This window comes from Lolium rigidum, chromosome 7 (assembly GCF_022539505.1).
Source record: "Lolium rigidum isolate FL_2022 chromosome 7, APGP_CSIRO_Lrig_0.1, whole genome shotgun sequence".
In the NCBI taxonomy this organism is placed as follows: domain Eukaryota; kingdom Viridiplantae; phylum Streptophyta; class Magnoliopsida; order Poales; family Poaceae; genus Lolium; species Lolium rigidum.
The window spans coordinates 137,280,073-137,305,474 of record NC_061514.1 but is presented as its reverse complement, the minus strand read 5'-3'; the positions used below and the strand labels follow the sequence as shown (position 1 = coordinate 137,305,474).

At 39.2% G+C, this 25,402-nt stretch overlaps 1 protein-coding gene across 1 annotated transcript; it reads right to left on the bottom strand.

Moving 5' to 3' along the window:
- Nucleotides 1-3,565: 3,565 nt before the first annotated feature.
- LOC124672053 (aminopeptidase M1-C-like) lies at nucleotides 3,566-19,374 on the bottom strand. The gene is made up of 20 exons (XM_047208347.1): nucleotides 19,342-19,374; nucleotides 16,504-16,761; nucleotides 16,243-16,388; nucleotides 11,709-11,811; nucleotides 11,283-11,469; nucleotides 11,097-11,190; nucleotides 10,832-10,985; nucleotides 10,508-10,612; nucleotides 10,280-10,396; nucleotides 9,915-10,028; nucleotides 9,234-9,416; nucleotides 5,987-6,254; nucleotides 5,794-5,915; nucleotides 5,607-5,704; nucleotides 5,295-5,472; nucleotides 5,104-5,218; nucleotides 4,944-5,011; nucleotides 4,762-4,839; nucleotides 3,875-3,952; nucleotides 3,566-3,748 (listed from the first exon to the last, which is right to left on the bottom strand). The coding sequence occupies exons 1-20, from the start codon at nucleotides 19,372-19,374 to the stop codon at nucleotides 3,566-3,568; spliced, it is 2,682 nt and encodes an 893-aa protein (XP_047064303.1).
- Between the last annotated feature and the right edge of the window lie 6,028 nt (nucleotides 19,375-25,402).

Here is a 25,402-nt window from a genome sequence, read left to right as displayed (position 1 = left end):
AGTAAAAACTTTATCTCATGATTGTTGATTTAGAAAGAGGAAGATAAGCGCTTTTAGTAGATTGGGTGGCCGACGCCTTTTCTGATCCTGCCGCACTCTCTCAATTTAACTGGATGCTAAGTTAGCTATCGACCTATGCAACAACACTGACATATATTTTGCCAGAAGTATTATTGATGCATAGTATTATTTTTCAGACTTTGCTACGAGCTCTATTCTTGACAGGGGATCTCTGGTAATGATTCATTGGATCTGTGATCTTGATTCATTGGACAACAAGAATGAGATGCACTTTGCAAGTATTATTGATGCATAGTATTATTGGCTCATTGGATCTTTGAGAATCAAAGGAACATACAAATTTACGGCATGGGCAAACGTTATTCTAATATTACTTTTTCACCTTTATTTGTTCTATGCTCATGTTTTATGATTTATCCGATACCCCAGTGTGATGTATGATATATATATATGTAACCACTATTTACTAAGTTATACCTATTCTCGAGTATTTCAATTTTTGCAATGAAGGGAGTATATTATTAATGTAGCTACTCGGAATGGTGTTTCCTATTTACAAATATGAGTAATATAGCCCCGACCATAACAACAGAAAAATGTTTTTAAGACGGAATACAATTCTCTTTATGTAACAAATTCGTAAGAACAATATGTAAATTTAAGACGGAACAAAAGAGTATAAGACATTTGTAAATTGAAGAAGGACGTATTTTTTTCCAAAATAAGACCAGAGAAACAAACATATAATCCCTAAAAAAAATAGTAGGATGCAAATATTTACCAGGATAATGAAATGTCTATCAAATTCAGTATTACAAACATATAGACCGCGCTTGGTTTGGCATTTTCAAGACAAAACCGCAGTACAAATATAGCGGACGTAATTGCTTCCGCCAACTAACTTGGTTCTCATTTCCTTCTCCATCAAGCAGTTTTTCATAAGGCCATGCTAGCCGTCGGTCGGCCGATTTTGAGCGGATTATCGGTCGTTCCCCTGTATAGTGAGTCCCGCTCTGCTGCTGCATGCTGCCCTCACCAGCCAAAGCCTGAAGTGTAGTAGGCTAGTAGCTTAGCATCTTCACGCGCCACACGCGTACCAGAGCAGACGCGCAGATGCACGCAATGTCCATTCGTGCTTTGCTTAGGGCCCGCTAGAGTAGCTAGGTGATGGGCAACATCACGTCACGTGAATGGTGGTAGTCTTTAATGATTTTTTCCAATTTCTATTCCTACCTACGACCTAATAGCTCTTCACAATACGTATTTTAATTTTAAATGTAAAGCTACGTTGATTGTAACGTATATCTAGGCTCACCCCACTCGCTAAAGTCACAGAGTATTACAACAAAAATTCTCACCCCACTTACATAAAAAACATACTATTACAATCATTGTTTACTATTGTTGTAAACACCTAACTTTTTTGTAGGAATTGTTTTTACTTATTGTTGTAAAATATATTAGTGATTTGTTGTAATGATATTTTGGCACAGGAAATTAGTAGTATTAGAGTTGTTTTTTTGTTGAAATCTTTGTTTTATTATTGTTGTAAACACCTAACCTTTTTGTAGGATTTACTTTTAATTATTGTTGTAAACATATTAGTGATTTGTTGTAAAGATATTTTTGGCACATAAAATTAGTAGTAATTAGATTTTTTTTATTGAAATCATTATTTACCAATGTTGTAAACACCTAAAAAATTTGCTGGGTTTGCTTTTAATTATTGTTGTAAAGGTAATTTTGACTTGGATAATCTGTAGTCCTAAAATTATTGTTGTTTTTAATTGAAGTATTGTTTACTTATGTTGTAAATTTCTATCTTTTTGTTGGATATTTACATTCCTGTGAAACCCAACAAGCTCCACCAGATTCCTAACTACACCATCCGACGTCCTCCTAGGACGTAGTAGTGGGAAAACGCGTGACCGCCTGACCGAGAAAGCGCCTAACGTAGCACAACAGGAGAGATGGATTAATTGTTGAGCGTACGTACCTTATCGAACGATACGGGGAGCAACCGATTCTCTTGCGCCGCGTCGGCCGACCAACGGCTAGCACGCACCATTTTTAAAAGGTAATGTTACAACAAATTGATTAAAAAACAATCATATTCTTGTAGATTGGTTTACAACAAAAATCTCGATTTTTTTTTAACAAAAAGCACAAACAATCTATTTTAGGTGCACCAGTCCTAGCATGTCACTGTCACATTTTATTTTTCAGAATGTACATTAGTACACAGCAGCTAGCATGAGTTGCAAAGATTTTCTGTAGTACTCCACGCTAGAGTAGCAAGCTATGGTTCACGTTCACCCACGTTAGAAATCAAAGTCGCATGGTCAGGAGAGAGAGAGAGCGCGTGCGGAAAAGCAGCGCACGGAAGAAGCAAGCCAGCTGCGCGCGTGAACTGGGTGGGGACCACAGAAAAAATGGCACGCACGAAGACACATCACGCGGGACAACGGGCTGACCAGACGACCGATCTTCTGCGTTGGATCGGTCGGCGGATGATAAGCATTTTCCTTTTCATAACGCACGATTTCCCGCACAATGATCGTGTAGAATTGCAAGAACCACGTGAGATTACACTTATAAATCTGGCAAATAATCGGGGAACAAAAAACAGGGCTTATAAAATTTCATGACTGAAAAATTATCCAATAATCCAAGCGGGGCCTTAGTATGATCTTATATTTTCAATTAAGTAAAATATTATAAAATATTAAAACTTCATAGAAATATTCTAAAACAAAAATATAAATGTGATAGCATGGTATATAACGTCCATAAAATATATACCGCCCAGTCTAGCCTCGCGAATTCGCGGGCCACCCTGCTAGTTTAGTAAAAAGTTAGCAACATTTTAGATCTATTTTGGATGTTTTTTCATTGTATATATTATTATTAATTGGCGGGAATAAACATTGAACATTCTAAAACTTGGTGGACCAACATGATGCGATAGCGGTACCTCAGATTGCAGACGAGTCATTCCCGATTGAACTCGCAGGTGCGCACCTCGCGACTGCTAATGGCTCCCGGAAAACTGTGAGAAAATGTAGATGTTCACGGAAATTGATTTGAGTATATTTGAAATTAAATTTAAATCGTCACGACTTTGGGGAAACTATCTGAACAAAAAAATTGCGCAGTTTCCGTAGCTTTACAACGGTATATTACTTGTATCTTTTAGAAAAGGGGTCCAGAAATCGCGCTAACAACAGCGCCCATGAAAATCGAAGAATCTGGTGTTCCGTCAGGAAGTTCACTTATTTAGTCAGGCGAAGTTCTTGCGCCTCTATTGTGTAGTTATTCTACAACCGGTTGCAGAATAGATGGATTATATATATCTATCTATAAGACATAAGATATCCAATCACGATTCCCTCCAAGAAAAGAGAGAGAGATATTCCAAGCATGATAGGGTAGCGGCGCATGTTATGGCAGTTCACAATGGTACAAATAAGCATCTTCCAATCACTCTGCCCTAGCCCTCTAATAGTTCGTTGTCCGAATAATAACACTAGCCTTAAGAATCACATTAGTTCTTGTGAAGAAGTTCATGCACCGTCTGTGGAAGTATGGGCTCACTCCGAATAATATCAATCCATCTCATACTTAGGAGCACATCCTTGAGATTTGCTTTTAGCGTAGCCTGAAGTGTCGGATCTTTGTAGTTTGTAAAGAACTTGGAGATCTCTTCTGCTTTATCATTGGAGGTGAACTGGCACAAAACAAAGAGAGATGATGCACATTAGAATTGGTATATTGCACACATTAAATCCGAAATTGAATAATCGGAAATGCGAGAATTGCCAAATCGGTGGATAAGAAGTTCATGTGAATGTACCAACGGGACAATGTTGTTGACAACACACCATAATAGGTCACTCTCAGGAACCACCTTCAAGATATGATCCCAGTTTTCCTGCGAATAGAATGAGACAAATATAATGACGTAGGCATGCTGTTTTGAAATATCCGCTGGCATACCAACTTTAGCATGAAGCATTTTCCACCTCCCGAGGAATTATAGCATATACAAAATATTTAATGATACCCTTTAAAATAGGGGCTTCTAAAATCAAGATCGCACATCAGTTAGAAGTAGATGATATAAACAGTCTCAAAAACGAAATTTAAAATATAGTTCACCTCTTTAGTAAAGAATATTTATCGTGGTGCACCTCGTGAGTACATATGTTTTGATTCCCATAAGTGATACACAGTCATCTAAATGGTACTAATAGCCCACTTACCTTGCAAATTATGTGAAATAATAGCATTTTACCTATCATCTTCTGCATCAATATAAACAAACCAATGGCTATATATATATAGTAGTAATCTGAACATCTGGTCATTGGCACACGCAACTTGAGGACGAGTAAGGATTGTGCTTCTAAATGTCTTGCGTCCAATAATGTACCAATTAAACACAATGAACTTAAAATTATACGTTAATAAGGTGTGACGTGACTAAGGTGTGTTGATTTAATAATGCAATTCTGTATACTCCGTATTAATTAGGTTGCAATACAAATAATCTCCATTTAATAATGCTACTTTTAAACTCTTCCGACTTCTAAATTCACAAAATATACTACCAGAATCGATCTTAATTAAGACAATAACACTTGAGCTGGGCACTTTTGAGGAACACGAGAATACACTACGTGAGTATTTCATCATGTGAAAATTCATGTAGAATCAAATACTCTGAACACGAGAACGTACCTTCAACCAGCTCCATGTAGTTTCACGGGAATCTGTGCTAGTAGATTCAAGAACATGAACTGCATCTTCATTAGGAATCTGCAAGACGGAGAGACATGTGACTCCTAAATGCAACTAAAATTGCATGCTTGCTTTGAACTTGCATTGTAGTATGGGGAGAAGGAATCAATTTTATAGGCTACCTCATTTGTGAAAATTAAATTCAATGATTCAAGAACAATATCCTTATCCGCGCAAGACAATAATACACCTACAAACAGGTAGAAGATGCTTTTAGAATAAAAAAAAATCAGCAATAAGCTTTCTTAGTTTACGGTCAAATAGCCACACATACACACATACCTAAGATACATAATTTTTCGTCCCTGTCAGTTGATTTCTTGTAGACTCGTCGAAGTGCATCGTAACGATACCTATTTGTATGACTAACCGTTTGCATCACAGCGAGGTATGAAGCCTGTAGTGCAATGCATGTCATAAATATGGAAAAATAAGCATATGATCATAATGCGACGTAAGGGAAAAGATTAGACCCTTTTAGTATGCAGAGAAAGGACTGAAGTGTTGTGATCATGGATGAAGACATCAAATCGCCGGACACCTTCATTAATACTTTTATCATGTCCAAGTTCGACAAGAGAAACCAAAAGCATTTCTCTAAGACTTGCATCATGGTCGTCCTCGCCATTAATCGGGTCCCAACCTAACTTCCTGAAAAAGTATTGCAAGAAAAAAATGACTCAAGCAAAGAAATAGTAGTAATAAGACGTTTATATATGATTGACCGTATATCTAATTAAGAACATGATACCAAACAGAACTAGTTAAAAGGTGAGATTGCATACACAGCAGGCGATAGAAGAACTTTGATGAGAAGTTGTTTAATGTCACCAGCCAAGTTGGGCATAGCATCAGTCGAAATTCGGGCAACAAGTGAAGCTATCTGTAAAGACAAAGCAAACGACACATAATATTAATATTAAAATAAAATTTAATATAATCAAACTAATTGGACAACTGAGATGTACATACATCATTTACATGTGTCAGAACATTGTAGTCAGTTTCTTCACGACAAGCATACAATACATATAGCAAGGAGGAAACTGTGTCTTTGCGGGCCACGGAAAGCTCAAGTGCGTTCTCCAAAATTCCTAGAAACCAAATATTACATTTAAAGAAACCATTGCAATGAGATCTTCATAGTGAAAGATATCGTTGTTACCAATTTTTTCAATTGAAGACAACATATTGGCCTCTAATGCAGTATCAAGTTCAGCTGTAATTTCTTTATCATATTTCACACGGTAAAATCCCGTTTCATTTATATTCAACTTTATCAGAAAATTTGCATCATTCTCTTGTTTACCACATAAGTCCAACATATCATGCTTCTGTTTCAGAAAGAACTTCTTTGTAGATGAAGCACAACTTAAAGTTATTGGCACATCCCAAAAGCCAAATCGAGAGGATCCATCTAATGAAAACGGGTCCTGCAACAAAATTATATAGCACACATTTGAAGCAAAATAAGATGTCAATGATGTGTTACTCAGTAGATTAATGTAAGCATTTCAACATTTGCTTTTCCCTTCTTTTCTACCGAAGTAAAAGAAACATAAATGTTTGTAGGTTTTCTTTAATACAAAAAACTATCCTGAAAAAATAATGCTTCCAAACACATGAAATGCATACCACCAAAAACATTTACCCATGATAAATGGCTCAAAGATGTCACAGACCCGTTTAACCAGAATATCTTGGATGCCCCAAGACAGTTCTCGATGATACTTGCGAATGTGTTACAAGATGGTTTTGTTGGGAACAATAGCACATCGATGGTAATCTGGTCGGAGCCGAAGAGTTTTCCTCTCGCGAAGCCCCCGTGCGGTGGGGAGAGCAAATCCTAACTTGTTGCCGCTACCGCCCTCCCCTCTCTCTCCTCCCAGCCACCGCCAGAGTGAGCGGCAAGGCGAAGAGGGCAAGCGCTGGCCGGACATCCCTGTCCTCTTGACATTCGGATTCCATAATGTGGCCGATTTGGCGATGTCATGGCGGACGGTGTAAACCTTGGAGGGCGGCACTCCGCTCTTTGAGTGGCAAGGGTGGTGGGCAGTGTGGGCTTTGGAAAGACGCCTCACGGAGACCATGGTCTGCGTGGTGGTGGGGCTTGCTGGGAGGCCGATATAGGCAGCAACACCACGTTCGACGGGCATGTCTGTTGGGATTTCTCGGTAGGTGCATCATGGTCTAGTTGATGGGAATGACTGATGGTGAAAACCAAGTCGACCATGGTCATGAACGACTATGGTGGCATCTTGTGTGTTGCTACCTTGTCAAAGGGTTTGTCAATGCACTTCTCACATCATCGCTTGGACTATTACGAGGGAAACCCTAGATATAGGTATCTCGGATCGGATGCCGATCACGCTCGGTGTCGTTCTTCCTCCTGGGGGTATCATTTTGGAGGAGCTGGTGGTCAAATGGGTATAAATTGGAGTGACTTCGTCTTGCATGGAGTTTTCCATGGAAATATCAAGTCATGCCTGGCCGCCAGATGCTACGCTCAATTATGCATGGTTCGCTAGTTGCTATGCAGACAGCTCTTCTTGAGGCTTCAAACTGTGTCGGATGTCGGTACTTGGTGACATGGAGCCGATGGGTATCGGTGGCGACCGTATGTGTGTAGATGTTCTTGTGCATGGAGGTGGGACTGCTTGGCACCATGGTGGTATCGGTGGTTGGCCTGGCGAGGGCCTTCGTTACGCTCTATATCTTGGATATGAGTTGGTGGAAGATGGCGGAACGACTTTCTGATCGTGCGCATAAGGCACTCTCTATTTTTGACTGGTAAGCCGATGATGGTAGTGGTTGGGGAACTACACCCCCGTTTTACCTCTATCATTGTTCTAGTGGTGGTCTTTCACTTAGTTTGGCGCCTTCGGTCTGTATGTTCGTTGCAATGCCTTTTCTAGTCTTTGTTAAATAAATAAAATAAAATAAGTCGGTGTGTACCATTTCAATGCAGAGGCTGGGGGTTCCAACCTCCTTTGGAAAAAACTACCACATTGACTGAAGAATGGGTAACTACCAATTTATAAGGGAGAGCATGGGATCAAACATAAGGTTAGGCATTTTAGGGACAACAAGCAAAACTACTAGTTAACCTATTGTTCCCTATTTGATTGGCAGTGTATATATAGGAAACTAGTGTATGGTTAGTATATAAGAACATCTCCACCGAAGACCACAATAGCGCCCCAAATAGGCCTACTGGGGCGCCGGCCACAAAATGGGCTCCCGCTGACGCGTCCTGTAACTAGCCAAGACATTTTAGAGCTCAACACAATAGCCTACAACCCCACTCTGGCCCTACCCAGAAGGGACGGGAGGGGCACCGGCACATTCCGCCACATCAGATATCGCCCACGGGACCCTCCTGGCAGCCACAAAGCCAAAAACCCTACATTTGTTCCCGGGTTTCCTCCTCCACTCCATTCTCCGAAACGCCGCTCTAGTTCGGCCCTAGAGTATGCCATCTCCACGCCGCTGCCACCTTGATGCCTCCGAAGAAGAAGGCGGTGGCGCAGCTCCGCAAGCTAGCGTTGAAGGTGAAGCCATCGTATGATTAAGCTTGGGAGGACGAGCTTGCCCGATGCAGGTTCGTCATGGCGGACCACAGCAGGTGCCACAAACCGGAGAGGTACGAGATGTTGTGCTGGAGGCGGACTCAGTAGCGGGGCAGGTCACCCTCAGCCTTGGCCAATCCAAAGGCTATTATGGACACCATCGATTTGATCTATGTTAGCGATGAATTCTATGCTCTTTTGGTAGCCGGACTTCGGTGGCGATTTTGTGGCCCTATGTGTTGCCCGCAACATGCATTTTATTTTCATATTCATGAGACTTTGAAGAGTTTCTATTCCTGATTTTATTTTTAATTTATATTTTTGGGCAAAACTTTCAATTGGGCCGGGTTATTGGTAGCGCTTGGGTGAGCAACCCCTCCAATAACAAGGAAATATGCGACCAGTCCGGCGCTATGATTTGGAGGCGCTATGAAGATGCTCTAACATGAGGAGATGCTCTAACATGTTTAGGGAAAAAAATGGCTTAGCTAGCCCAGTGTTGCACAACAAGATTTCTTGTATAAACTATTCACAATTACTGTAGGTTTGGATATACTAATATAAACATAGGTGGATATTTCTATTTTTGCATGACTGTTACAGAAATTTTACAAAGGAACGCTATAATATAATAGGAGCAAGCAACAAAATTAAATGTATAATCCACTTTTTTCATCACGAGTGTTTATAGGCATAGAGGGATTTTTAGATACACACCAAAACCACACAGCAATACATCAAAAAATAAAATGAGGAAAGATGATAAACAAGCCATGCATGTAGGTTCTCGGCGATCATCATTTGGACGAATGTACAACACAGTGTATATGAAGGACAAATTACCTGTTCAAATTGGATGCCTTTCCCTTCACGTTTTACATTAATAACAGGATATCCTGGTTGCTTAGTCCAGGCACTCATCGAATCCTTGAATGGTTCACCAGTTTCCGCTTCAAGCACAGCCCATAGGTCCTCCGTATTAGCATTTGAGTAGGCGTATTTTTTAATATATGAAGCCAGTGCTTTCTGAAATAATTTCAATTTTCAGTACTAAATGATGCACTGGGTGAATGTTTTCTAGATCTATACAGCATGGAGGGGTGTGAGAGATAGAATATTATGCAATAATGGCCTTTAGTAAGTACTCCACACCATACTGAAGTCTTGTGCAAGTGAAACTTTACATATTGTCAGCTCTGCATAGTTGCCAACAAAATAAACAACTTGAACGGGCATACCTAGACTTCTGTTGCATTTCTCGTTTTCTACATCAATATGTTCCTATATAACAGTGTTCACCTTTACTCTATGAGCCTAATGGAATATAAATAGTACTATACAATGTCCTGCGAAATAATATGTATTATATGAAAATTTACTATTTCCTCTAAATAAATAAAAAGCGAAATAGCATTAAAATGGCATGGTCCACACAAATGAAGTAATTGGTAGAGTGGTTCCATGCACTTTGAAGTAACACTATGAAGTATAATATATCAGCAATGACAATAGCAAATTCGAGACCTGAAAAGGCCCTGCCCCAAGATAACTTTGTAGCATGTGAAAAATAGAAGCGCCTTTATTATATATTATGGCATCAACAATCCCGTTGATTTCATTGATATGGTGTATTTCAACCTGAGCATATAGAAGATCAAAGAGTCAAAGTGTGAATAAAATCACAAGTCAATATTTTATGAAATCTGATGTCGAACAAAATGTACGAAAATGAAACTATTTAATTACTATATTTCATAGTAAATTTCAAAATCCTACACATAAAAAGGGAAAATGTCACCAAAATACAAATTAAACTACGATTTGAGAAATTGCATACCAATCAACAAAAATAAACCTGTCGATCACACACTAACAAGAAATGTGATTACCTCGATAGGATGAGACCCAACTATTGAATCCAATCTAAGAGTAGATATTGTGCCCTCAAGAAACTCCATCCAAATATTCCATTGAGGAAATAAGTAATCTATTGCGTGATAGCTCATCTGTTAAAAAAGAGCATTCAGCATATATATACCTAGGTGCACCTATTATTTTACCTATATATATATATATAGCTTGGTTCCAATTTTTGAAATTTTAACTTATCAAGTTACCCATGTTGCAAATCCCTCATTTAGCCATACGTGAGTCCACCACTCCATGGTTACAAGATTGCCACACCATTGATGAGCCAATTCATGTGCCACGGTAACTGCAATCTAAACATAATACATGTTGAAATCCATAAGCAAAGGATATCTTTGAAAAAATTCAGTCATCACAAACAAAAGGTACAAGAGTCAAACATAGTAATTGTTTGCTAAAATAATGTAATTCTCTCATCCTCAAGTATGGTAACAACCCATTGTTTTGAATCCCTAAATACTAAATGATGAAAATAAATATTGCAAAATTACTTCATTAGTTATAGTTTATACTTCCTGTTTTTTGGTGGGTGCCGAAGATGACTCGTCAAAAAGCAAGTCCAGAACTTGGAATGTTACTAATCCATAGTTCTCCATGGCAATATTGGAGAAGTCGGTGATACCAATCATGTCCAACTTAGGGAGCGCATAAGAAGTGCCAAAGTAACTGAGACATTGAGGACAAAATATATGGTTAGTCATTATATCCAATAACATCCATATCTTGGGAGACTTCATATAGTTAGTTATGTTCTGAAAGGGTAGGTTATGATCTTACTCAGCATATACATCCAACAACTTCACTCCGACATCCAGTGCAAACTTCCCTTGTGCACTCTTACCCACTTCTGTGTACACGCGAACTTTGGTGCCTAAATAAAATATTACAGTGGTTGTGAGAGAAATATTGAATACAGTGATGGTGGAATGGATGATGTGAATGAAATAGGAAAAAGGAGTGTACCTTGTGACGTTACACCTTCTACAAAGTCAAAAATACCAACTACCATTGCTACTAAATAAGTTGACATGAGAGGTGATTCCTCAAATTGGACAATCTTGTTGGGACCAGACACCATCTGACTAGATACAGGCATGTTGGACAATGCTACCAACGAGGATGGAACTACTAATGTTATCTTGAACTTAGCCTGAGGGTTTGAAACAGCGTGCCAAAAAATGTTAGCAAACAAAATAGACCTTATTGAGGCCATTGGTGCACATATATGATAGGAACATCAACAGATCCCTTGAGGAAGTAAGATTTTGTCATGGAATAAACGTATGGTCAAGTTATGAGTGCAAAGAAAAAGACACTCAAGGAAAAAATAAAAGTATATACAGAATCTAGAGAAACTAGATATCTTATTAACACTTCTATGATAATTACCTTGAAAGCGGGCTCATCCCAACAGGGAAAGCACCGCCGCGCATACACAGCCATAAACTGTGTCACTGCCATGTTTGCCATTTTCCCCTTATACTGATATTTACTGAAAAATACATAAATATGATGAAACATGAAATACAATAGTGTTAGTTGTGCAACATATTTTTCAAATTAATGAAAGTGCACCTGTAGTTTCAGCATTGGTAGGACCAATTGTAAACTACTAATGACTTCTGCGCCCTACCAAGTTTTGAGCATATTGAAGCCAACAGTTCATTTGTATTCTCTCTGCTTTTGTGAGAATGATATAGACGTTGATGTGTGCTTTGAAATTTTTTCAAGTCTAAGCAATACATGGTTACAAACGGCATGAAATGTCTTTGTGCATGATAACCTACTACAGCTAAGCATGGTTACAAACAACAAATAAGTTCTAGAATAAATATTCTATCCAACCATTTCTACACTTTGTATAACACATACTCGAACTTCACATGCGTTCATGAGAACAATTTTCTTTTTCTACTACTTTTTCGGCTTAACTTTCAAATGTTTGTTGGAATGAACCAAATTACATACCATTGGACAACTATTGATTATCTGCAACTCATTTGAAGTAAACTAATGCTCTTTTCCACACGTCTCTATTTTTGTATTGTTCTCTTTTTTTACTTAAATTTTAAGCCTGAATGATGCATGAAGGAAGAAAATAGTGATTAGATGCAAAAGAAAATTACATAGTAAAATTTCACAAATTTTCTTACGGTTTAGGTGTTGTTTAAGTACACTAAATTTGTACCGCGGAACTTCTCTACCTCCGTACTACATTTACACTTAATTTTGAAAGCACTTAATGGAATAATGAAAAATATACATCATTAGAAAGATAATTAGACCCAAACACTAGTACATAATAGCCTACCAGTCGTGTGCCGAATTTGGCTACTAGTCGCATGCCCTGGCTCGCTAGTGGTACCTCGCCAGTGGTAAGGTCCAGTCGCGTGCGCAGCCGACATGCTACCAATAAAGTATTAGTCATGTGCTCTTGTCCGGTCTGCTACGAGTATTTTTTGCAATTTAAAATAAAGTTGGGACCACCGCCAGCTGTCCACGTGATATTTTCACAAAACACCACAAAAACCAAAAGAAAGCAATCGAGCCCATGGCATTCACGAGATCTATGAGAGGAGCTGGTCGCCAGAGCAGGGCACTGGCGCTGGCGGAGGTGGTTGCCGTCATCAAGGAGGACGTGGTTGTCGTCGTCATGGAGGAGGTGGTCACCGTCGTCGAGGGAGGAGGTGGTTGCCGTTGCGAAAGAGGAGGTGATCACCGTCGTCGGGAAGGAGGTGGTCATGATCATCGGGAGGAGATGGTCACCGTCGTCAGAGAGTAGGTGATCATCATCGTCAGGAGGAGATGGTCACCCAAGAGGATGGAGGTGGTCACCGTCGTCAGGAGGAGATGGTCACCGTTGCGGGAGAGGAGATGGTGGAGAAGTGAAAGAAGAGGAGGAAAAGAAGGTGGAGAGGGGGAATAGGAGAAGTAGAGAAGGTGGAGAAGTGTAAGAGAATGAAAGTGGAGAAGTGGAAGAGGAAGGAAGAAGGTGGAGAAGCGAAAGAGGATGAGGGAAAGAGGATGGAGGTGTGGGAAAGTGATTGTTTTTTTTTAAATCAGATCTGAATTTTTTGCATCGAAATCTGAAACATCCATAAAAATATGTTTTCCTTTTTTATTTTTTGGAATATAAAAAATCGCTAAACATCCATAGGCGGTTGAAGTTGGATGTAAAATTTTCTGTAGATACATTTTCATATAAAATACTTTTTCATCGGAGGTCGTATGCAACGAGAAAGGTCGTTTTGCCGAAACATGACATAATTTTGCATAATATACCGAAATTCATGTTGGTTAATTTTCCTTAAAACTAGATGGCATAACACATGGGCTTTTGTAAGTATTTTATTTTTTGAATTTTCTATCATTTTTTTCTATTTTTTCAAAAACGAAAACGCGATATCGATCCATCTGGAGTGTGAGGGCATGAAACCTGGGATTAGTAGCAGGATGCCAAAAATAGGGCATGGTACTACTAAGCTCATTAGTAGAAGCATGCCTAAATTGGGCACGCTGTCAATATTTTGGGTCACCCACCGTCAGCCGGATATATTGGAAGCGTGCAGGCAAAGTGACACACGACCAGTATGTACATAGCAGTCGCGTGTCTCCATTGGCACTCGCTGCGGGTATTTCTGGACCCGAGTGCATTCAAGGCCCACCTAGTAGTCTTATTCTCTACTCTTCGCTACGCTACCAGTACGCGTACACCAGTCGCTTGCGTATTTTCGACTCGCGACTACTAATAGCAATCGCATGCGTTTAGAGTGGTGTGCTGGCAGTGAGCGTCTCCCTATAGAGTTTTCCCTACTAGTGCTTGTATGAATATTTTTTTCCAAATTTCACACGGTTTCGTAGAAACACCAAATATAACAGAATACACAAGAGATAGTCATAGCGGACCCGACAAGGATTTGAGGTTGGCATAGGTAGGGTGTTCGGGTGTGGCCCATATATGCATATTGTAGTACAATCAGACACATATTATTGGTAGATTTTGGCGGAGGCGGTCGGGCCTCATAGGGATGAGTCCAATTTGTTGGATGACATATCATTTTAGGGTGTATTGTTACTCTTCATTGATCCATTCAGTTCACTATCTCTATTTCTAGCCCCCTACCCCCACCCTCCTCCCTCTCCCTTGTTGCCATCGAGGCAATCGTTAAGCAATCCCTAGGCGTTATCAAGGACGGTGGTTGCGGGGTTCCTTGCCATGCCACGTCTGCCACAGTTGGTAGCGGACGCCGAGGCAGTGGCCTGGGACTATGTAGGTGGCCTTGACTCTCCGGTGGGGTGACGCTCGCGTGGATGCTGGCTGTCGTACTCGACTGTGTGGGCAACATCATGACAGCCGGTAAGCTTGGCTTCACCTCTTATCAGATTTGTATACACTCCGTGTGTCGCTCTTCCATCCACCATCCCTAGGATTGGTTGCGATTACATGTGTGCTTTTGTAACGTTTTTTACTTGTATCTGACAGCGTATAACCATTTGTTGTGTTGTACCAGATCTAGTTTAGTGATCCATCTTTATTAATTTAAAGTCAAACTTAAATTGAGCCTTCCGTCTAAAAGGGGTGGAGAGAAGCAAACAACCATTAAATTGGAAGAGTAGCACCTGGCGCATCGTCCCGCCAGCATCCCACAAGAGATTAGGTAGAGGGACATGTGTCATAGTGGAGTGGTCCGCATGGGAGCTTTACTGACAACGTGGAAAGTGACGGATAGTGGTGGTAGACATGCATGAGGTTTGTAGAACACTACAGTTGCCCGCTAGCGACGCCTAAAGCTTGGGGTACGAATACTTGTTCTATAGTACGCAAGTAGCGGTCGTTGGAGATTGAGGTAGAATGGAGATGCACCAACATCGATAGACACAAGGGAAGTAGATGTGGTTTTTTTCATGTGAGTTTTTGTGAGTATTTTCTGGTTCGGCCGGTTAGTTCGTTCAGTTCGGTCAGTGGTGGTTTTGTGACATTTTTCGTGTAGCATTGCAAAGAGCGATTTCTCTCTCTTTCGTAACGGTAAAAATGACGAATTTTTTTTGTTATGTTGAAGTTAAAAAAGCAAGATAATATGTACATGATGTAAAATCTATATTTTTATGTGGGTTTAGCTTTGTTATGACTCGTGTCGGTCCTTTCTTATGCCAATTTCTTCTGTGTGGGTCAATATGTACATAATTATTTGTGCACATAACTTAAAGTTGAGACGAAAATACAAAATAAAGTATTAGATGCAGAATTTTATGTTACATTTGTTACTATTTGTTGTATAATTTATTCCACTCTCAAGTCAAATAACACTATGGTCGTGGAATAAATAGTAACAATAATCCTAGTTGTAATGATGTATTACTATTTTTTCTATATGGATGCCTACTTTTTCACTATTTTTTACATATCTTACTATATATATGTGGTTTACAATTTTTATACATATCTTAAAACTTTTTATGAGAGTGGATTTTGTACACCCACGCATGGGTGTGGGTGTTTCCATCACCGTCCATTGTGCTTTGAGATTCGGATAAAAAGATGAGAGAGAAAGAATCTTTTCATATACTATGGTGGGCACGAATCTCGAGGAATAAATGAACGGTGACGAAAACACCCACACCCATGCGTGGGTGTACAAAAGTATTTCCAAACTTTGTATATGCATATCTCAATATTTTTTGCACGATTTACTATTTTTCTGTCCTACGAGTAGAATAGATGTTCCGCTGATTGGAGTAGAACATCTCTACACACAACTCCCTTTAGTTTTATTCCAATTAAAAGAGTGAATCATTTTTACTAGTAGACGTACTCGTATTGTTTCATATTTTTAGTAGCATTTGGTATAGATTATGACTTTCTTACATGCCTGACTCGAATAATACTAGAAACAACAAGAAAGATACGTGCAAGGAATAATACCTCCTATAAAATCCCCTCATGTCATCATTGAGGGTTCCATTGAAGTGCAGACTGAGCACACCCTCACCTAGTGGAAGCTCTTTAGCAAACCCTAGCACCATAACTTGGTCATTCTTGAAGAACACAATCTCGGTAGGCACAAAATGCTGCAATATCAGGCACCGTCACACCATGCAAGATGAGTTTTTTTATGTTTGGTAAGCAAGGACAAATTGTTTGAGAGCTTGTATTATCTTTACAGTTTGATGCAACATTATATACCTTGTAGTGGATGGAAGCATGGTCGATGTCAAGATCCACAACATTCAGCACAAGGAAATGGGTAGGCTCTAAGATGTCAACGGTGATTGCCACAACCCCAGAGAACGTGTTGGAGACGAGGTTCGGGTGGAAATGGAGCTCATAGTGTCTTGGCTTAGCAAAGTGTGGGAGTCGAAGTTTGTTACGAAACTGGTCTGTTGAGTTGCCTATGACTATAGGGTTGGGCATAGAGATGAGAGATCCTTTGAGATTTTCTCCCTGCATACACAAGAAGGCAAGAAAAAGTCACAAAGGGTGACCATGGAATATATATTATATATATATATGTACACATGTAAAAAAACAAGTCATGTCAGCAAGGAATGCCACATTAGGCAACAATTCCAATCAAAAGAGTGGGTTAGTCCTAAAAAGTTCAGTGCACAACTTATTTCTTCTCTTTGCAAGGAAGTTCACAACTTCCTAGAAAATACTTAATAATGTATATTAAGACTTGGATAAGTAGAATCTTCTCATGCATTTCTTGGCTATTATATATGTTTTGAGAGACCATGCATATTTGGGAGCATGGTTTTTATAAATTTTATGGAGTTTCTAGCCCGCACTTAAGCGAGAAAGGGTTATTTCCTAGATTATTCTATATGCCGCTGGAGTTTCTAGACCCCATGAATATTATTCTTGATAGTTGTTAAAATTTCCTACTTATTATTCTTCATCCTATTAATAGGAAGACCCAAAATTCTTATAAGGTATTGTAAAGCATGGTGATTGTTGGACAACTATTTGATTAAAATGCACCATATGTGTTACAATATGCAATTCAATTAGGTGTATATAGAACCAAAAACTTGTAAACAAGACCATGGGACCAGAAACTTGTACAATGTGATTTAGAGAGATCACACCATAAATGAACATAATTTTGGATGTCGATTTTGTATCATTAAAAATAGCTAACTCTGATCATAACTATTGTCATATGCTTTGAAGCAAACAAGAAATGTGTTGATGACATAGCAAAGGGAATGGAATGGCAGTCACGAACCAATGGATATGTTTATTCTTGACCTTGTGTATTTTAGCCAAAATATTATTCTCCTATTGAAGCAAAATAACAAGAGTCCTTGATAAACCCTCACCTTTATCTTGCGATGATAGCATCCACACTTTTATTTACATTTAGTTGGCTAGTTTGTTTATTACTTCACTTATCGCTAGTCCCCATACAAAGGTAATGTTAGGAAGGTTTGCATGTATTAACTTTTGGGAGTGATGAAGGTAACTATAACCATAGATGTAATTTTTTTTTAGCATTTTAGACATAAGAATATGATTATATACTTTTATTAACTATGATATGTTTACTTTCTAGACACAGATTTTTCTTTGAGGAACTTCTAGACACATAATTATACTACACTTATTTAACTTTCTAACTAATACAAAAATGTGAAACAAATAACAAGAATGATATTTTGAAGTACTTTTCTTCTAAAATATTAACTAAAATCCTGTTGTTATATATTGATCCAGCAGTCAGGTCATATATAAATTGTAACCGATGTACTACAACTGTGTGTGTCACGCACCACATCATTACTTTGAGACGAACTATATGTTTTTAGTATGTTTTTTTGTTGACACAATTGGGATATGGAAAGATAAGCTTACTCACAATTGAATAAATTTCACAACATCCCAAATGTTGGAGTATTAGTTACGAGAACCAACCTGTTAGGTCAAAAACAATTAAGAACTAATTTTATGTTTGATGTGTACGTAGTTGTGCTCCAAACATCCATATTTTCACTAGCGTTCCAAATTGTAGGCAAACAATAAGCACCAACTAGTGCTTGCTTAGGGGGATCTAAATAATGCTTGAGGTGGAGACTGTGGCTAATTTACGGGGTACGGATTATGTCAAGAGCACTTTTAAGGTACGCTAGTACTCCTCAATGGAGGTTGGATTACCACTTTCATTTGACCGTCGATTTAAAAAGGTAAATTAGTTTTTTTACCTAATTCCATGATCGACTGAGAGATACCCGATCTCATGATTATTTTTCAATGCATGCAAGTCCAATCCGATAAGGTGCATCTGTCGCCACAAGCCTCGTCTCAGACGAGTGCGCAGAGCCACATGCTGCATCATTGTCTCTGAAGACTAGTTGCATGTGGAATGAAAATATGGAACCCCATGCAAAGTTAGTAATAAAAGACGTATGCATCGATTGATGCAGAGGTTGAGGCCTCGTGTCCATTTCGAAAAAAAGCAAGGGATGCACCCTATTATGGTGTGCCTACAAAAGCACATGTTTGATAAAGTGTAAATTTGTGAAAGTATTCTCCTAGTTTTTTATGTCGTCCCAATAAATAGTTTTGACGAGTGTTTTATTATGACGTTCCAGTCGCACCCAAGATGCTACTGATCTCAGGTGAATTGAATGCAAATACTAAAATGCAAAAGGGGAGAAAGCGATTGGAAAGGTGGAAGTGAATCAAACAATAATTAATAAGAAGAACATGAAAGAAAGATGTTGAAAGTAATATGAGGTTTCAGAATGAGAGATTTATCTGATAGTATGTTCCAACTAGAATGAATATGTGCTCCATATTTAATAGTAGATAGGCGTGTGATGGAAACAATCTAAGTGTGGCTGAACTCCTTGAGAAACGTAAACATATAAAAAAACCAAAATCTAACTATTGCCTAGGCACTCTCTGGTCTTAGGCGGTGCTCCCCTCTTGCTGACGTCGGATCGGGATCGAACGGATCGAACGAAGCTGCGGAACACAGTCAAGAAAAACAGCCCTCGGGTCATTGACTTTTCCATATACTATTATCCGGTCGAGCTCGTCCCCATTCCCCATTCCCCTCTACTCTCTCACCCGTCAACTTCTCCTCCGATCCCACCGCTAAATCGGCCTCGTCGGCGGCGGGAGGTCCGGTGGAAAATAGTGGGGCGGGTGTACGTTTAAGGGAATCAGTGCTTGGGAGCGTTTGGCGGTGCGGACACGCGGACCGACGTTCCCGATGGGGTAGCCGTGGTGAGAGGGGATCGTTCAGTGGCGTGCCCCCGCGAATCGAGGCCGGCGACCATCGCGAGAGGGTCGATGGAGGATCATCGGCGGCGCACCCTCGCGAATCGACGCATCCAAGGTTGGAGGCCGTCGTGCGAGGCTCGGTGAAGGAGTATCCGGCGGCGTCGCTCTAGGATTCGACGCATCCGAGTACTGTGGCCCGTCGGGGACGAGTCGCGGACGAACATCAGCGGCGTGGTTCTGTGTCAAGGCGGATGTGTTCGTCTGTAAATCTTTTTGTGCTGGTGAGGGGATATTTTATGATTCCACACTTTTCTTTAAAGTATCTATTATTTGCCACATGACTATCATCTGCCAGTGACACATAAAATGGCAAATGATAGAAGTGCAAAGAAAAGTGTTTCCGTCCGCTCCCCCCCCCCTCCCCTGCCATTGTTTGTTTCCGTACTGAAGTTTTTGCTCTATTTTGCGCGTGAATCAACCATGATTTGGCGGATCTACAGAGCATGGTATGGCATACACTGGAACACAGCAGTGCTACTACCTGATAGTTGAAAAAAATAGCGACACCATGAATTGAAAAACTGCTCGCCTGTATGCTGCAGCCCAGCCGCGAGTACTGAGAGTAGAAAAAAGGAACACTGCTCAGCTTTGTAGGTTTTCATCAAAAAAATAAACTACTTTGTAGGTTCTCTTTCTCACATGATGTAAAAAATTGCATATAAATACATGCAATGTGTTAGACTTAGAGAGTACTAGTTTTGTGGGTTGTATTTTTCTTATCACGGGATGTAAAAATTGCCCCTAAAATACATGCTACTCTCTTAGAGAATACTAGTTGCATTTTTCCATTGTATGTATTTATTGCACCTAAATCACATGCCTTTTTGGTATCAACACTATCTGCAGGATGTATTTTTCTCCTATATGCAAAGTGCAACATCTCCCAATGGTATACATTTGAATCTGAGTGCATGTATTTTCACGAGACTAGCTAGTTCATGCCGCACTTCATTATCATTATTATTTTTGAAGATTCCAATTCCATCCTCTATGAAATGCTAGCGTATTTTCTTGCCCTTTTCTGTTGTTTCTTCTAGCCGGTGAGAAATTCCCTGGGCTGTGCTGCGTTGCAGAGTCACCTTCTCGAGGATTGTCAAGAGGAAATCGATGGAGGACTTCTCCGGCATGCCATACAACATGATTGTTGCTCAGCTGCCTCTTACCAACATGGTAACTAACCCGCTCCCAACACTTGATCTTCACAGTCTTGCACTCTATTACATCCTTGGTCTCCTTTATGCTTCGAGCTACTTTTGTGTGGACTACTGATGCAAGGACGACACTAGTTGTAAGTACCAGTGAGTTAATAATGCAGATTGCAAACTTCTTTAGTGAGGAAGCATGATGGTCATATGACTAGACAGTAACTAACGTTGTATTTTTTTGCATATGGATGTATTATTATGTCCTTATATTGCATAATAGGATGTACTTTTATATTCCTTGAAGTTTTGGTCAGATTAAACAGTAGGTTTATTTCCTGAATTTTTTATCCAACATGATGTATTTTCATGATTATATTGTTCATACGGGATGTATTATTATATCACAGGAAGTACTTTTGCATCCCTCGAAGTTTTGCTTCACATTAGACAGTATGGTTCTTTCCGGAACTTTTTATTTATTCAACATGATGTATTTTCTCATTAAAAATTGCATATGGGTTGTATTATTCTAGTCATGGAATGTACTATTTTTATCCCCACAAGTTTTGGCTCAGATTAGATAGTAGTTTATTCTTGATTTCTTCTTGGTTCAACCTGATATGTATTTTTATTTTGATACATGTTATTCTTCCATCCCTTGATTAAATATTTTTTTGATCAAAACCACGTCACTTTTTTCTACGGCATATGTAGTTTGCAACTGATGAATTGTATATGTAGTTTTCGATGTAAACTGCATTGTCGCACAACCATAAATGTAGTTGTTAATAGTCTGGAATGTATTAATTTGAACACAAGATTAACCCGCAGATGTAATAAGGATTTACACGTAGGTGGCAGCAGGGAGAGGCCTGGTTGAAGCGTAATTATTGTCGATTGCTTAGGCCAAATTTTCATCTACGGGTTGCTTGAAAGCGATGTGTTTTGTTACATTAAAAGGACGATGGTGCAGTTGTATATATGATGTTTTTTTCGGTTTTGCCAACCGCATATGTGAATACATTCTTTATAAGATGTAGTACTGTTCTTTCTGCCGTGTACTAGCAACGCGTGTCAGAGAAGCCATGAGAAAGTACGGGTAGGGATTTTGGGGTGCACATCATGGTAGTATCTTTTTACAAATCGTGGGAAAGCTAAGTATCGCACGCTGGGTCAAGGAGAAAATGTGGGGGACCAAACTTTCCTTTTTAGTAATAGGTGGAGCAGACAGACCTATTTCTTTCCATTTTTGGGAGAGGCACCGTGGAAGATTACACACTGTGTAGCAACACCCATAAAAAAACTTGTAAGCTAGAATTGCTATAAATAAGTACTATTCCATACAATGCATGCTATTACATTAATGAGGGATTTGATGTGTTCACGATACAAATGGTGCCGGCACATTAAAGTAGGGTTATATTTAGGGTATACATCTCCGATCCGTGAATTGGTGATGTGATCCGTGAAGTAAGATAGTACGGATCTCACTTTCATGATACACAGGAAATACAATGGGGAAAAATATAGAAGATAGATGACTCAAGCCTACGAAAATTCACTACCTTATGTTACCAATATTGGATAGTCTTATCTATGTTGACCCAAATTAATTTGGCCCCAAATAGAAGACCACACATCTACTTGCTACCAACCAAAGGTGACTCACCCAACCTCCCTCCCCCCACCCACCCCAACTCATCATATCCTTTCTCTTATCTTCAGAAAATGTCCTAGATCCCGAGTCGGAGTGGATTTTCCCTATCTCCCTATTCAACTCCATCTCGTCAGGTGCCATCTACTTTAATTATACCTGGACTCCAAGTTGGATGTAATAAAGGACTGCCTCTACGGCAAAGAAATGAAGGACTTATTTTGGTTATCTTGATGAACCATGTTCCATAAGCTTTTCACTTTTGTGTTCGCTAACTTTCTATGAACTAAAAAACTAATCTGAATCTATCGAAGGAAATTTGAACCCCTATGTCTACCTCTTGATCTAGAACGGGATTCTACACTTATTGTAGAGAATTTGGTAACTATGATATATAAGATGACAATAAAAGTTTTAACTTATGGATCTCTAGAATAGCGTACCTGTTCCCGGGACACAAACGGCGGCCGAACGCCATGGTTGGTAGCCGATGCGATGATGACATGAAGAAAGAGAAGAAACTTTAGCATCACCATCCTTGTGACCACGGGCGTACGAGCCATGGATGGATGAGAAGATAGTACGAGCTTTCTCGCCACGCTTAGATGGATGCTCTTTCTTGCAAAGTGGTAGCCTTATTGCCCGAGGCGAGGGGGGTCGATATGGCATATATATGGAGTGACCCTAAGGATAATAAAGGTCCTAAGGAGCGTATAGTAAGACAATTGACATCTCGACTAATGATAGAGGGCCTCTAATTTTAGAATCATTGGTACCTTTGTCACGAAGCAACTAAAAGGAAACCCCCATATGTAGTGGTCCCACCTCCATTTATTTTCCTTCTTTATTACTATTAATTATTTTACAACCCATCGACGTACAATGGTCCATTACTCCCTGTTCTCTCTTCTAACATGCTGGCACCACAAAATTTACCATTCCCCTTTAATTTTCAAATTTCCTGATGGGAAGCTTGGGTCCCCACAAAATGCATCCTTCCTTGCCACATATTCCAACGTAGCAGGAAAAGCAAATTCAATGTTCAAAATTAATATTTTCCTTCTCAAATATTGCAACTAGCCAATAAGAAAGTCACGTATAACATGTAGTTTTCGATTTGAACTATCAAATACTAGATCATTTCACAAGCCTGCTGGATATATGCTGAGGTAACCGGAAGCAATGCTATCATAAAAGTCTTTTTGCCACCATATTTTCTTCTGTTGTTCTAGGAAAAACAATGAGCTATGATTTGGGTCGGTTATACATCCAGAATGTATCACAATTTCTTCTTATTTTTCTTATTTTCATCCTCAATTACTAAACCAATTAATTATGTTGCAATATATGCATAAAACAAGATTTAATATTTTCTATTCATTCAGAGAAATAAAAATATTTACTTTATATCCTTATAATGTTTGATGAGCATTTATCCATAAATTTCCTTGCTTTTAGTAACAAATATACTAATTAATGTTGGAAATCTGTAATTATTGACTATTAATTCTATCCCCAAGAATCATGATAAATGAACATATATATATATATATATATATAAATTAATATATATTCCCCTCTTAAGAGGTTCCTAAATAACTATACTCAAGAACCTCTTCTAAACCAGTCGAGCAAACCGAGCCGCTCGAACCCTACCTACCCACCTTCACCGGACCTCCCACTCGTCACCTCCCACTCGTCTGTATCCCCACAACATCCACACATTGTTTTTATGTCACATAAGTTTTCTCTTACACTGTAAGTCGAGAAGAACGTAATAAAATATAGACATAGTGTACAAAAAGTTTCACGCTTTAATGACATACAAAAATTTGACATAAAATACATAATTTAAGGGAGTTCTTCGCGTTTATGACTCATATATTGCTTTTTAGGTTGATTTTTTCTGCGGTGGACCAATATAAACACAGTTATTTTTATATCAAACATAAATTTGTAATGTAATAAATTTAAAAATAGTTTGGGCGTATAATAACTTTTTCTACACCTTGGACATCAAATAGGTGTATATTGGACATGTTCATACTACATCTGTGTGTAGTTACACCTACGTGTGTTTCCCACATTCTGGAGTGTACCTGTCATACCGGAGAGCATGTACATGTAGTATGAAGTATTATAAGACTACTTTGGTGGTAATATATACTAATTTGTAGGTAGTATGTATATTCTTTTACATATACTCATTTTACATAAAAATATGCATGTATTTTGAATATATAGTGTAAACTACGTGTTCAGATACATTTTGAAGTATCTTACATATAGTGTAGGAGCATACTCAAACCGATAAAATGTGCCTATATACTTTTGTACGGTACTATATTAGACATATGTGTAAATACATCTAGGGTTGAAAGTATTTGTCCTATTATATATATATATATATATATATATATATATATATATATATATATATATATAGATAGATAGATAGATAAAAGCTTTTCTATTCAACAACTCTCTACAGAAAAGACTCTTGGCCACACGATGACTTTGTGACTGATACGTCCATTTTGCATCACTATTTTATATCATAATTTACTGTTATTCATTGATATATTTCATATTTAGAGATGATACTTCACATATTTTGCATGTTTCATGATTATTGGAGAATCACTCACCGGAGTCAGGATTCTGCTGGAAAAAGCACCGTCAGAATGCAATATTTCTGAAGATCAACAATTGACGGAAATTACACCGAAGGTCTTATTTCTCCAGAAGAAGGAGCCAGCCAACAGGAGGGGCCGAGGAGGGCCGCCATGGGCCCCCCATAGGCCGGCACGGGCTCCACCCTGGCCGCGCCGCCTTGTGGGGAGGGGGCCCACAGCCCCCCTTGGCCGTCTCTCCTTCGCGTACTTCATCTACCCGAAAACCTAAGGTACTGGGGATAATCGCGAGGAGACACAGCCGCCTCTGCGGGGCGGAAAACACCGAGAGAGAAAAGAGCTCTCCGGCGAGGCTGAAATCC